Source organism: Emys orbicularis, chromosome 16, assembly GCF_028017835.1.
Source record: "Emys orbicularis isolate rEmyOrb1 chromosome 16, rEmyOrb1.hap1, whole genome shotgun sequence".
In the NCBI taxonomy this organism is placed as follows: Eukaryota; Metazoa; Chordata; order Testudines; family Emydidae; genus Emys; species Emys orbicularis.
The window spans coordinates 4,330,031-4,343,977 of record NC_088698.1 but is presented as its reverse complement, the minus strand read 5'-3'; the positions used below and the strand labels follow the sequence as shown (position 1 = coordinate 4,343,977).

Here is a 13,947-nt window from a genome sequence, read left to right as displayed (position 1 = left end):
AGGAAGATAATGGCGAGAATCACCCTGCCAAAGGTCAGTACATTTGACTTTCTTTTATCTTCTTGTCCCTTTCTAGTTTCCTACCACTTTTCAAAAAATTATTAGTAGGGCAGTAGTGTTAATATCTTCAGATTCCTGTCATGAGGCTGGTCCATGTATGCTTAATTTCTTCAATTATGTCCTTACCATCTTTCTCAGTAGCTTTTTTAATAAAAGGGATCTTTCACTTCCAAAATTATCCAAACTCTTCATTTTTTGTTGCAGACTGAATGACAGGAGCAATGAGGTAGGGGGTGATGCAAGTGAAAATGTTTTGTAGCAAAAGTTGATCTCTTCCATCAAAGATGACAAATAAAGCCCTGAAAACTTGGTTCCTTGACTAGTCTGGACCAAGCTCTTTTCTGTCCTTTGGCATCTCTCTCCTATTTGAATGGCTACGTTAAAATGTGTTTTTAAGGCGGTAGGTTCATTAAGCGATAAGGCCCAAATCTACCGCCATTAAATCCATGATAGCTTTGTCCTGGACTTCAACAGTGGGTAAGATCCATACAGAGAAGAGACACTGTTTTTAGGATCCAGTTTGCACATGGTAGCTTGCAGAAATTACTGTAGTCAGGGTGGCAGCATAGCAGCAGGTGTGGGAGGCATTTGCACAGGCAGCAGCACACAGCCAGGCACATAGGGTGTGTGTGTGCGCGTATGTGGAGGGGCAGCAGCACATCGCCAAGTGTGTGTGGGGGGGGAAAGGGCAGCAACAAGTAGTGACACGTGAGTGGGGGGTGTTGCAGGATACCAGTATACAGCCATCGGAGGTTGTAGGGGCAACAGCCTAGGCAGGCATATGCAGGGGGGGGGGGGTGCTGCAGGGTCAGTAGCAGGCAGCCAGACACGCGGGGGAGAGGAGGAAGGCTATGGGACAGCAGCGCGCAGCCAGACACGTGGGGGGGGGGGAAGCCTGCGGGGGCAGCCAGACACGCGAGGGGGGGGGGAAGGCTGAGGGAGCAGCCAGACACGCGGGGGGAGCCAGACAGGCGGGGGGGGGGGGGAGGCTGCGGGACAGCTGCGCACAGTCAGACACGCGGGGGGGGGGGTGGAGGATGCGGGGCCAGCCAGATACGCGGTGGGGGTGGTGGGAAGTCTGCGGGGGCAGCCATACACGCGGGGGGGGGGGCTGCTGCGGGAGAGCTGCGCGCAGCCAGACACGCGGGGGGTGGAGGCTGCGGGGACAGCCAGACACGCGGAGGGGGGGCAAGGCGGGAGGTATTGGGGCGGGGGGGCACCTGCAGTGGCTGGCGCTTGATCCCAGCCAATCAAGGTGCGGGAGGGGTATCCACACTCGCGGGCGGGGCCCAGCCGTCTTCCCACGCAGAGGCTCCTCTGCCGTTACTGCCCCCCAAAGCCTCGTGCGCGCGCCAGGCTGCCAGCACAACCGCCGCGCTGTCTCTAAAGGATGGCTTCGTCACGTGACGGGGGCGAAGCCGTTGCAGCTGGCGCCATGCCTCACATGTCACGTGTTTCCGGGCCCGGCCAATCATTGGCGAGCGGCGAGGCCCCGCCCTAGTGGGAGGCGGGGCCGGTGCGGGTGCAGCCTGCGAGCGCGGTGCGCGCGAGCGAGCTCGGAGCAGACAAAGCAGGACCGGCGGCGGGGCCTGGCTCTCTCAGCGAGGAGCAGGCGGAGGCCGCGGGGTGGGGGGAGGGGCAACAGGGGACTCCGGCACGCGCTGCCGGGGCGGCGAGCGGGAGCGGGGCTCCTACGCGGCGGCGAGAGGCGGGTGGGGCCTGCCGGGGCGTTGGCCCCAGTCGGCGGCGAGGCGCGGGCTCGGGGCCCGCAGCGGCGTTGGCGTGAGCGGCTCCTTCCCGCATGGCGGCTCCGCCCGGGGCAGGTGGCGCCTCCTGGGACGGGCCGTGACGGGCGGCGGGGAAGAGGCGGCCGCGGAGACCTCGAGGTTCCCGCCGAGGCGCGCTGAGCGGGGGGTGGGTCAGCGCCGCGGGGGCCGGCGCAGGGAAGCCCCGCAGATCGGCGCTGCCTGGGAGGCCGTGTCGGCGGGGCCGGGGACACAGAAGAGCCCGCTTGGCACTGCCCAGTGGCCGCCTGAGGTGGGGTGTTGGGGCTGCCAGGCAGCCTGGGCCAGCCATGGCTTTTACCAATTACAGCAGCCTGAACCGTGCCCAGCTGACCTTCGAGTACCTGCATACCAACTCGTGAGTATCCTGCCGAGCTGCAGAGCTCTGCCCACCGTCCACTAGCCTGGGCCTGGAGGTTTCTTTTCGTGGCTGTCGCCTGGTGGCGGTCAACCCACAGTCACTCGTGGCCGGTCTTGAACTTTGGACGCTCATTTTACAAAGAACCGACGCCAAGTTGCCTTGCTAATCCAGAAAGGGTCCCCAGAGTCTTCCCGTCTCCAGGCTACTCTACAGTGTTTGTTAAACAGCGGCTTCAGCTGCATGAGCATGGTTTGTATCTTCAGTATAATTCAAGTCAGCTGGAGCCATTTATATCAAAACCAGATGAAACTCAACGGTGGATCTTAAGGAATCAGATATTTATGCCGCTGCCAGCTACTCTTCTTGATCAAACAATCCAACAGCAACAGAAAGGCAGAATCCTTTAGAGGTGTCTTCAAGAAAGAAAACGGAACAGTTGAAAGCGATTTGCAAGAAGGATGTTCTTTGTGTCTGATTCCTCTGTGTTTGATTTTCTCCCCAAAATAACTTGTATGCTGAGGAAACTGATATTAGTCTTTCCCCTGAAGGTTCTGTAGATCACAGGGTAAGGAAGACATGGAATAATTTTTGCACATACATTGTGCCTTTCACTCAAGGATCACAAAGCACTTACAAATATTAAGTAACAGAGGGTCCTGTGGCACCTTTAAGACTAACAGAACTTAAAGGTGCCACAGGACCCTCTGTTACTTTTTACAGATTCAGACTAACACGGCTACCCCTCTGATACTTTACAAATATTAAGTATCACAACACCTCTAAAAGGTAGGTAGGTATTCTACCCATTGTAAAGATGGGTAAACAGAGGCACAGAGAGATGACATGACATGTATGAGATCATACGTCAGTAGCAAAACTGGGAATAGAATCCAAGAGTCTTAACACTTAGGCCCCTGCTTTAAATACGATATGCGCTCTCTCACTGGAGCATTTATTAACAAAGGGACTCTTTTTGTGTATCTGCTTATATGTGTATTGTTTTAGAAAAATATAGGCACTTTACCTAAATATCTGATATTGTAGGATAGCTGTTGGAAAGTGCAGTACGTGGAGAGAGATTGGAAAAAAGTGGACTTCCTAGAGTTTATAGAATGTGCTTTTCTGTAGAGTGGCTATGAGAAATCATTCTCTTGTTCCCTCTTTCTTGGTAATTGCTGTTTCCCCTTTATAACGTTTTGTTTGGCTAACACTTGCATGTTTTGTTCAGTTGTATTTTTAAATATAAGTTTCCTTTCTGCTCCCAATTGGCTATCAGGGATTGTTGTGTTTTAGTACAGTGTATTGGAAGTCCAGAAAAAGAAAATGTTCTGATAGAGCCAAAGAGATTCAGCTGTTTTGAGTTTGGCTATTTTCATCTAAATGTCTAGAACAGTGGTTCAAAACCTCTTTACCATTGTGGGCTGCATCCAATACTACCTGTATGGCCCTGAGGATGTCACATGGGTTGCAGCTCTGTGCTGACTGGTCCGCAAGTTGAGAATCACTGGTCTAGAACATACCCGGTGTTGCTCCTGGAGTCAAAGTGACATTGGTATTATAGAAAAATCAAATTTGGTATACTGACACCTGTCGGAAACCTGCCGATTGCAAGTAATCAGCTATGTAATGCTGTCTAGGAGGGAGGGAATTCCATCATAAAGCATGAGATTTTGTTGTCATTACAGTAATATGTTTGGGGATAACAATGCAAACTAGTGATGGATTCTCTGCATTCTGGTCAGTTGGCCATTAGAGGAACCATACCTCTTTGTCTTTATGACCCCTTTGTAGAAGGGGGAACAAGTAGAAGAATTGGCTATGTCTGCTTGTGTTACTAGGAGAAATACAGTGCAATGGTTTTGATGGTTTGTTTCCTCTGGCACCTTTTTCAAATACTGAGGCAAAATGGGAGTGAGGGAGCCTCAATGGTATGCTATGGCATCATCTGGCTCCTTTAGACTTCTGCGGATAGAGCCAGAGCACAGAACCTTGACTGAGTTTTACATTGTTTAGTTCTAAATTAAATTGTGAAGTTTTTTTATTAATAGTACTGGAAGAGAGATGGACTACTTGTCAAAGTTTTGAGTGAGTATAATGATTTGCTCTTGGCAAATGGGAATTATTTTCAACCAATGGATGATTTAAAAAAAAAAAAAAGCAGTTAGAGCTCTTGGGCACAGGAGAAGATAGTAGTGGCACTATATGATCTGAGGGACAATGGTTCTGCGATTCCATTCATTGCTTTGCCCTATAACTGGTTTAGTTACTTTAAATGTTGTGTTAGGTCTTCTGGTTGGTGTATGAGGACTGGGAGTTGAGACTTCTGAGTTCAGTTCCTGGTGCTGTCATTGACTGACTAAGTGACCATGATGTCAAGTCGCTCCACCTCTATGGCTCAAGTCTTACCAATCATGAAATGATTAAAATATCCAAGTCCATGGCAAACTGGATCTAAATTGTGCTGTGAGGCCCCAAGATTTTGCAGTGCTCCAGTATGGCAGCTTGGAAAGTCTGCAGCATCTGCATTTCAGCTACAAAATGGAGACTTCTAATAAATATGAGATTGACTAGTACAGTCATTACAGTGATGCATGTTTATTTTTATATTAAAATAATTTTATGCTGTCATCACAGTTTCAGTTCTTAATATACCATGGATTTTGCAGTGCATAATTGCATCATGGAAGTTGTTAGGAGGGAAGATGGAGGTTTTGGAAAATAGGTGAGGCACAATTAGGGCTTTTGACATCCAACAAGGGATGAGAAACATGTTGAGATTGTGGGATAGGTACCTTAGTTGGATGTTTCTCCTAAAATGATCAATAGTAAAATCATTTAAATAGTGACATTTTAAATTTTAATCTGTTTCAGAATTAACTCTTTGAGATGAATGAAGCATTCATCTTTCAGAACCATGGTCTCAGGCAGTTGCAGACTGAGAAAGACACTGTCATGTTTTCATGGTTGTTTTCACAGTCACGAGAGCTAGAAACTTTTAAAATGACAGCTTAGATTTTGAAGCACAATCTCTGGCTGCAGAACTGAAAAATACATAGTTCCTGATTATAGCTGTTTACTTCTTAAGTTTTGTCTACTGGGAAAATGAATCGTGGTTTTAAAAAAACCCTCAACCCGGCATGAACTAGTATGTTTTAATTATCACGTTGCTAAACACTACTTACCATTTCAGGTAGATTCATGTTTTTAAAAGGGTTAGCTGGTCACCATTAGCCATGACCTAAAGGTCAACCTTAGGGGTCATGGCTAACGGACTAACATGTTTTTAAACATCACCTGGTGAGTTTGACAGCTTGCTAATTAAAGCATTTAAGTTGATATGTTTTTAAATATAACTCATTTTTTCCAGTATAGACAAAACCTAAGAGTTGTATTAAGGCTTGTAAAAGACCTTTGCGATCCTTTCATGAAAAGTTAAATGTAAGGGTGAAGTATGGCTGTTATAATTAACACTTAATTACGGATCCCTAATGCAACAGATGCTTTAAAACTTTAATAAGATGGTGTTTTTTCCTTTTTTAAAAAAAGTTAAAATCTATTAACTATTAAAAGCTGTTGAGTAACCTGGTATAAAATTATATTTTAAAATGCTTGAAATCTTTTTTTTTAAAAAGAGATGAACACAAAAGTGCACATGGACCTGGTTAACTTGTCTCTGTATGCTTGAATGTGTTTGTAATGCATAGTTGGTTGAAACAATTTGTTAAAATTTGTATCACTAAATTTATCTTCGGAAATAAATCTTCTAATCACAGCCCGCGGTCAAGAGTTAATAGTTATGGCCAAGTTAAAATGAAAGCTGGCCCTTTAACTAGAACTGACCTGTTAGACACAGTTAGAATGGCAGTCGTATATTTAAGTGGAGCAAAAGTTTTATTTTTTTCTTCAGCAGCTGCTCACTAGATTTGAGAAATTAAAAAAAAAAAAATGCAGATTCTTTACCTATTAAAAATATTTTCTGCCTACAAGTGAAGGATACAATAAGCCAATGTATGAAGGTTTTGTTACAGTAATAACAAGAGAAGACAGCTCTGTTTGCTAACAGGATGCCAAACTCCCAAAGTAGAATTTGGTGCATTGCTGGGACCACCTTTGCTACAGAGAAGTTGACTTATCAGTCTGTGGTATTAATTAGGTGCCCATCGCTTCTGCGTACCTGTAGGATCAGGAATCAGATTGGTTGTTAGGTAGGATAGGGTACTCTTCCAAGCTCCACTCACAAAATAAGTCCTGTTCACTTCAGATGTTGCTTTCAATAGGCTGTGCAGATGTTCAGAATATGATCACACATGCTTTCCGGGTTCCTTGAATTTGGCTTCCTTTCAGCATGGTCTGAATACATCACACCCATGGCACTGTTGGGTTCCTTAGGGCTTGGCTCCCTCTTGGTGGTGCTCATTTTTGAGTGGGAGGTGGTAGTAATAGTACTTTCCCAAGCCCACCCTTTCATGCTCTCAAAATGAACTGTCCCTCAGAGTAGATTTTTGTAGATCTTCACAATATATTTCCTCTTCTTACATGATTTGATTGAGCAGTGAAATAGCTTAACAATGAAGACACTTAAAGTAGAGACATCTGAGTAAATATATACACTGAGGTGAAAGGGATAGTTCACACCTCTGAGCTATTGTTTCAGACTCTTTGCAAGCTTGGGCAGATATTACTGCATCAGTTAGGTTTGATTCATGTTTTTTGACATGTTCTTTGCAACTGAAACAGCTCATGGGCTTTTTTCTGTACAACAAGAGGGCATCTTGGGAGAGAACCATTACACTGCCATTCCATGCAAGGATAGATGGAAGTTAAGTACTTATTTGTCGGGTAGTTTTGACATGGAGGAAGTAGGCATGTTGTTGCTATGAATGAAGAGATTCATTAATAACAATGCAGATCAATCTCTTGGCTTGGTTTTAAAGTTAGACTCTGGGGATCTTTAAGGTCATTTTGAGAAGATGCCAGTTCTGAGAGTAATAGTATATATATTTTTTTATACATACTCCAAAGAAACCTACATGTTTATATGCCCTAGCTAGTGATAAATATTTTTGGATTTCATTTCAGTCAGATTTAGCAAGGTTTCGTCTCTTTGCCTCAGTTGATATGAGGGGATTACAGTGTTGGTAGGCATTCAGATACCACTGTGATGAGTGCAGTTGGAAAAACATAGTTATTTAGAAAAGGATTAATCATTCTGTCGCTCCGTAGATTATGGTGTGATCTGTTTTTTCAGACCTTTCCTGTGATCTTTTTGTTTCTAAATCCATATTTACATCTTTTTAATTACACAGCAAAGCATATTCTCAAATATTTGATTCACTGAGTTGTAATTTGAAGTGTTTTGGGATGTAGAGTCAAAGGTGCAGAAGTATAGTGTATATTAATTCCGACTCATGCCTTTGCTTGTGGCTATCCACTATATGGAATATTCTCCAGATATATTTTCAGTGGACTATGTTTGTGTGTTTTTGTAATTGTCCTTAAACTGATAGGAGTACTGGAAATCTGTGCATGAAGGAATTTGGCGTTTCAGTGCTACTGGTATTCCTGTGTTCTGTGCAAATTTGAAGCTTTCATTCTAAAAGAAAATAAAAAGTTTCTAGCTCTTCTGGTTATGAAGAGAACCTTCCAAATGTAAACTGATGCAGAGCTCTCATCCTTAGCCTGCAGGCAAACTGAAACAGTCTGAAAGATGTGAAGGGCTCCATTCGTATAAATGTAGTGATTCCTGAAAGCTAATATCAGCTTCTTCATTGCTGATCGCTTTAACAGAAACATCCCATCCTTCTGCACCTATGGGTACAGCCGGAATACTACTACTTTTATTCTAATCAGAGTTCAGCTGATGGGTTAGTTCTAATGATTTTTGTAGTGGATATGAAAGTTTAATCATAGTTGTTATATGTCTGAGAGGCTCATTTGGACAAAGTACCTTTATAATTATGTGTTCAGTGTTAGGGCTGTCGATTAATCGCAGTTAACTCATGCAATTAACTCAAAAAAAAAAAAAAAAAAAAGTAGTCACGATTAAAAAAATTAATTGTGATTAATTGCAGTTTTAATCGCACTGTTGAACAATAGACTACCAATTGAAATTTATTAAATATTTTTGGATTTTTTTCTACATTTTCAAATATGTTTATTTCAATTACAACACAGAATACAAAGTGTACACTGCTCACTTTATATTATATTTTATTACACATATTTGCACTGTTGCAATGATAAAATAAATAGTATTTTTTAATTCACTTCATACAAGTACTGTAGTGCAATATCTTTATCAGGTAGATTTTTTTTTTTTTTTTTTTGGTTACATAGCTGCACTCAAAAACAAAACAATGCAAAACTTTAGAGCCTACAAGTCCACTCAGTCCTACTTCTCGTTCAGCCAATCGCTAAGACAAACAAGTTTGTTTACATGTACGGGAGATAATGCTGCCCACTTCTTATTTACAATGTCACCAGAAAGTGAGAACAGGCATTCACATTGGACTTTTGTAGCTGGCATTGCAAGGTATCTACATGCCAGATATGCTAAACATTCATATGCCCCTTCATGCTTCGGCCACCATTCCAGAGGACATGCTTCCATGCTGATGACACTCATTTAAAAAAAAAAAAGTTAATTAAATTTGTGACTGAACTCCTTTGGGGAGAATTGTATGTCTCTGGCTCTATTTTACCCGCATTCTGCCATATATTTCATGTGTTAGTAGTCTCGGATGATGACTCAGCACATGTTCATTTTAAGAACGCTTTCACTGCAGATTTGACAAAACGCAAAGAAGGTACCAATGTGAGATTTCTAAAGATAGCTACAGCACTCGACCCAAGGTTTAAGAATCTGAAGTGTCTTCCAAAATCTGAGAGGGATGAAGTGTGGAGCATGCTTTCGGAAGTCTTAAAAGAGCAACGCTCCAATGCAGAACTACAGAACCCGAACCACCAAAAAAGAAAATCAACCTTCTGCTGGTGGCATCTGACTCAGATGATGAAAATGAACATGCGTCGCTCCACACTGCTTTGGATTGTTATCGAGCAGAACCAGTCATCAGCATGGACGCATGTTCTCTGGAATGGTGGTTGAAGCATGAAGGGACATATGAATCCTTAGCACATTTGGCATGTAAATATCTTGCGAGGCTGGCTACAAAGTGCCATGCGAACATCTGTTCTCACTTTCAGGTGACATTGTGAACAAGAAGCAGGCAGCATTATCTCTTGCAAATGTAAACAAACTTGTTTGAGCATTTGGCTGAACAAGAAATAGGACTGAGTGGACTTGTAGGCTCTAAAGTTTTACATTTTATTTTTGAGTGCAGTTATTTTTGTACATAATTCTACATTTGTAAATTTAACTTTCATGATAAAGAGATTGCACTACAGTACTTGTATGAGGTGAATTGAAAAATACTATTTTTTGTTTTTTATAGTGCAAATATTTGTAAAAAAAAATAAAGTGAGCACTGTACACTTTGTATTCTGTTATAATTCAAATCAAGATATTTGAAAATGTAGAAAGCATCCAAAATATTTAAATAAATGGTATTCTATTATTGTTTAACAGTGTGATTAATCGTGCGATTAATTTTTTTAATCACTTGACAGCCCTAGTAAGTGTTCTTGTAAAGTTCAAAGTCAGTCAATAAACACGCATTTTTTAGCTCTACATGTGGCCCAATCTATACTGGTCATTGAATTTAACCTGGGGAGGAACACCATTCATCCAGTTTCTGCGTTTCCCCTAGTTTAGCTGAAGTTATCACAGGGTCATAGGTAGTCTGCATTTGAAAACCGATTAGCTTTTGAAGATGCATCACCATGTTGGATGTACAGCGGAGATTTTACATCTATTGGTCTTTGACAAAAAAATAATGAAGGTGTTAAAGAAAAGGGAACAAGAGCCAGTAAAAGTCTGGGAAAAGACTTTGTGGGAAAAGACTGCAGCAGAGCAACCACGTGGAATGTTACAATTTTGGATTGGGAACCTCTTACGAATGATGACAGTTAAGAACTTTGGACTCAAATATTCTTGTCTTCAGGATTATAGTGAATTGGGATTCAGTCAGAGAAATTTTGACATTGAATTCCTCAGATCATATGATGAAACATACCATGCTGGTTCATGATCATCTTTTTCTGGATTAGCAACAGCTGCAGCCACTGATTTCTCTAGAAAATATCATCTGATTTGTGCAACAGTAGTAAGCATATGAATGCATACCAAGTTCATCTTTATCAGAAATTTAAATCTTGGAATTTGAAGAGATGCTTTTAAGGAAAAGAAACCTCCAATCCTGTGCAGTTTAATCATTGCCAGGGCAGGTTTTATTAGTTAAAATGACTTAATTAGTTGTCGTTTAAAAGAACCAGTTAGTATAGTAAGTAATCAAGGATTCACATGTATTGATTACTTCTTGATAGAAGAGTGCCAGTCAATGATTCACTGTTTTGACACCTTGTAATAGGGGGAACTAATATAATTTTCCCCTTAGCTAATACTCTTAATGCCACTACATAAAGATCATAGTTTAGATTTTCTTGATTCAAACTGCTAATATTATTTAACCAGTAGCTGTTTTATTGGTCTCCTGTTTTTGACAGGACTAGATGACCTCCTGAGGTCTCTTCCAACCCTAATCGTCTATGATTCTATGAATAGTGCACTTCTGATCTCTAGTTTTGTTGCATTGATTGGCGGGGAAGTATGTTACAAATTAGTTAAAAACTTTAAAAAAAATATTAAATTGAGAGATAGACAGTCTCTTTCAAAATTGCAGTAACCTTCCTGACTCTCAGTGTTTGACATTTCAGAACCACTCATGAGTTCTTGTTTGGTGCCCTTGCTGAGCTTGTAGATAATGCCAGGTATGTATTTGAGATTGTATTTGTATTGGGAGTTAATTAAGTTGCTGTGGTTTAACTAGCCCACATATTTAGGGTAAGCAGCTGAGTGACCTTCACTACCAGTAGATCTTAAGAAGAAAGATGTAATACAGAAGCTTATATTAAAGCTGAATGGTGATGGTGCACCTGTATCCTACATAAGATACAGGCCTTGCCCAAGAGGAGGACGGGCCCCATCTTGAAAAACTGATCGTATAAACAGCTAGAAAACACACTGTGTGTTGGGAGACCAAGGAGGATCAATTTTATATCCTTTTTTCCCTAGCCTTTTGATGTGGTTTTGCATTGTTGTGCTTTGCAAAAGTGAATTTTATGGCCATTTTGAAGAATAGTTAGGTCATCTGGTGCATTGGGATAGGGAGGGAGGTTCCAGACACAAAGGGGAGCACAGATTCTGAAGAACTCTTGCTTGAGGAGAAGGTAAGTAATGTAACGGAAGTATTGATGTCTTTCAAAAGCTGAAAGAAGCTTGAAGTTGGAGGCTTATTCCATCGTGATGTACTAAGATATTTTTCCTTCATGTACTCATTTTTCCCTCCTAAAATGAGTGTTTGACGGAATAGGTATTTGCATTGTAATCAGATTTAATTAGTATGCAGCATCAGTGTCTTGTGGTGGAGTTTGGATCCAAACAAGGGAAGGCCAAAAATGCAATAGTACACAAAAGCCTCTTGGATTTCTTTGAGGGGTGCTGACACTTAGAGCCTTAGAGAGACATGGTGGGTGAGGTAATACCTTTTATTGGACCAATTTCTGTTGGTGAGAGACAAGCTTTCGAGCTTACACACAGCTCTTGAAGAAAAGTTTTATGTAAGCTCGTCTCTCACCAACAGAAGTTGGTCCAATAAAAGATACTACCTAATTTGCTTTGTCTCTCTAATATCTTGGGACCGACGCGGCTACAGCAACACTGCATACTTAGAGACTTAGACAGTTTTTGATTCATAATGATAGCTCCTGTTGAAATTCCTACTCATACATGCAAAATCCTCTCGGGCTCCTAGCGTCTTTCACCTTCATTCGCGCTTTGGACGCTGATTGTGTTTTTGTTACTTTGTAGAGATGCTGATGCCACGAGAATAGATATTTATACAGGTAAGTCAGACTTGTCTTTTCCTTCGATGCCAGTAATGTCAGGAGGATTGCAAAATACACCCAGCAAATTACGGATTAGTAATGCCTTCAAATCTATTACATTTCTAACATCAAAAAATCATTCAGAAGGAGAGGTGTAGGAGGGTGGTGAGGGGAGTCTTGCATTGTCTTTAAATGGGTCTTGAATTCAATCAACTAGAATCCTTTACCAGACTAAAGGAATCTTATAGCGTTTAAGGCCAGAAGGGACCAATAGATCATCCAGTCTGACCTCGTGTAACACAGGGCACCAACACCACCCAGCACCCGCACAGTAACCCAACAACTGAAATGAGACCAAAGTATTACAACCCACAGGAGACCAGATGTGCTAGTGCCAGAGCCCTCTGCAGTGGCAGGGAAATGATTCCTTGAGATAAACCCAGATAATCCTGGCAAGTGCCCCGCACCCACATGCTGCAGAGGAAAGTGAATAACCTCCAAGGTCACTGCTAGTTCTGACATAGGGTAAAATTCCCTCCTGACCCCGCATATGGTGATCAGTTAGACCCTGAGCATATGGGCAAGAACCAGCCAGTCAAGCACCTGACAGAGAGAATGCACGGTGTCACCTCTGAGCCCAGGGCCTCCCCCAAGGTCTCATTTCCAGCTCTGACCATCTCTTAATGTTGTTTGCCCCCACCATTTCTGTTTGGAGACTGTTCCAGAACCTCATCCCTCTGATGGTTAGATACCTACTTCTAATTTCCAGCCTGGATTTGTTCATGGCCAGTTTATATCCATTTGTTTTTCTGCCTACATTGTCATTTAGCTTAAGTAACTATTCACCCTTCCTGGTGTTTATCCCCCTAATGTATTAGAGAGCAGAAAACCCCCTGCAGCCTTCTGTTTGCTTTACTAAACAAGCCAAGCTCTGGGCCCTTCATTCCCCTGATCATCCTAGTAGATCTTCTTTGCACCTGTTCCAGTTTCAGTTTATCTTTTTGGAACATAGGTGACCACAATTGTACACAGCTTGATTATTTTCTTCTCAGAAATTTAAAACATAAGCTTCCTCTGCTTGCTTTGATTTAGTATGTGAGCTTAGGCTACCTTCCTTTCCCGTTGAAAGGTTTTGATATGGTCTCCCACAGTATTCTTGCCAGCAAGTTAAAGAAGTATGGCTTGGATGAATGGACTATAAGGTGGATAGAAAGCTGGCTAGGTTGTCGGGCTCAATGGGTAGTGATCAACGGCTCGATGTCTAGTTGGCAGCTGATATCAAGCGGCGTGCCCCAGGGGTCGGTCCTAGGGCCGGTTTTGTTCAACATCTTTATTAATGATCTGGATGATGATGGGGTGAATTGCACCCTCAGCAAGTTCGCAGATGACACTAAGCTGGGGGGAGAGGTAGATATGCTGGAGGGTAGGGATAGGATCCAGAGTGATCTAGACAAATTGGAGGATTGGGCCAAAATAAATCTGATGAGGTTCAACAAGGAGAAGTGCAGAGTCCTGCACTTAGGAAGGAAGAATCCCATGCACCACTACAGGCTGGGGACCGACTGGCTAAGCAGCAGTTCTGCAGAAAAGGACCTGGGGATTACAGTGGACAAGAAGCTGGATATGAGTCAGCAGTGTGCCCTTGTTGCCAAGAAGGCCAATGGCATATTGGGCTTGATTAGTAGGAGCATTGCCAGCAGATCGAGGGACGTGATTATTCCTCTCTATTTGGCACTGGTG

At 42.7% G+C, this 13,947-nt stretch overlaps 1 protein-coding gene across 2 annotated transcripts in view; it reads left to right on the top strand.

Moving 5' to 3' along the window:
- The first annotated feature begins 2,131 nt into the window (after positions 1-2,131).
- MORC2 (MORC family CW-type zinc finger 2) overlaps positions 2,132-13,947 on the top strand; it is a 98,836-nt gene continuing 87,020 nt past the window's right edge. For both annotated transcript variants that reach the window (XM_065417774.1, XM_065417773.1), the window contains exons 1-3: positions 2,132-2,202; positions 11,038-11,091; positions 12,191-12,225. In XM_065417774.1, coding sequence (XP_065273846.1) covers positions 2,135-2,202; positions 11,038-11,091; positions 12,191-12,225 — 157 coding nt within the window. In that variant the 5' untranslated portion in view covers positions 2,132-2,134. The remainder of the gene's footprint in view (positions 2,203-11,037; positions 11,092-12,190; positions 12,226-13,947) is intronic.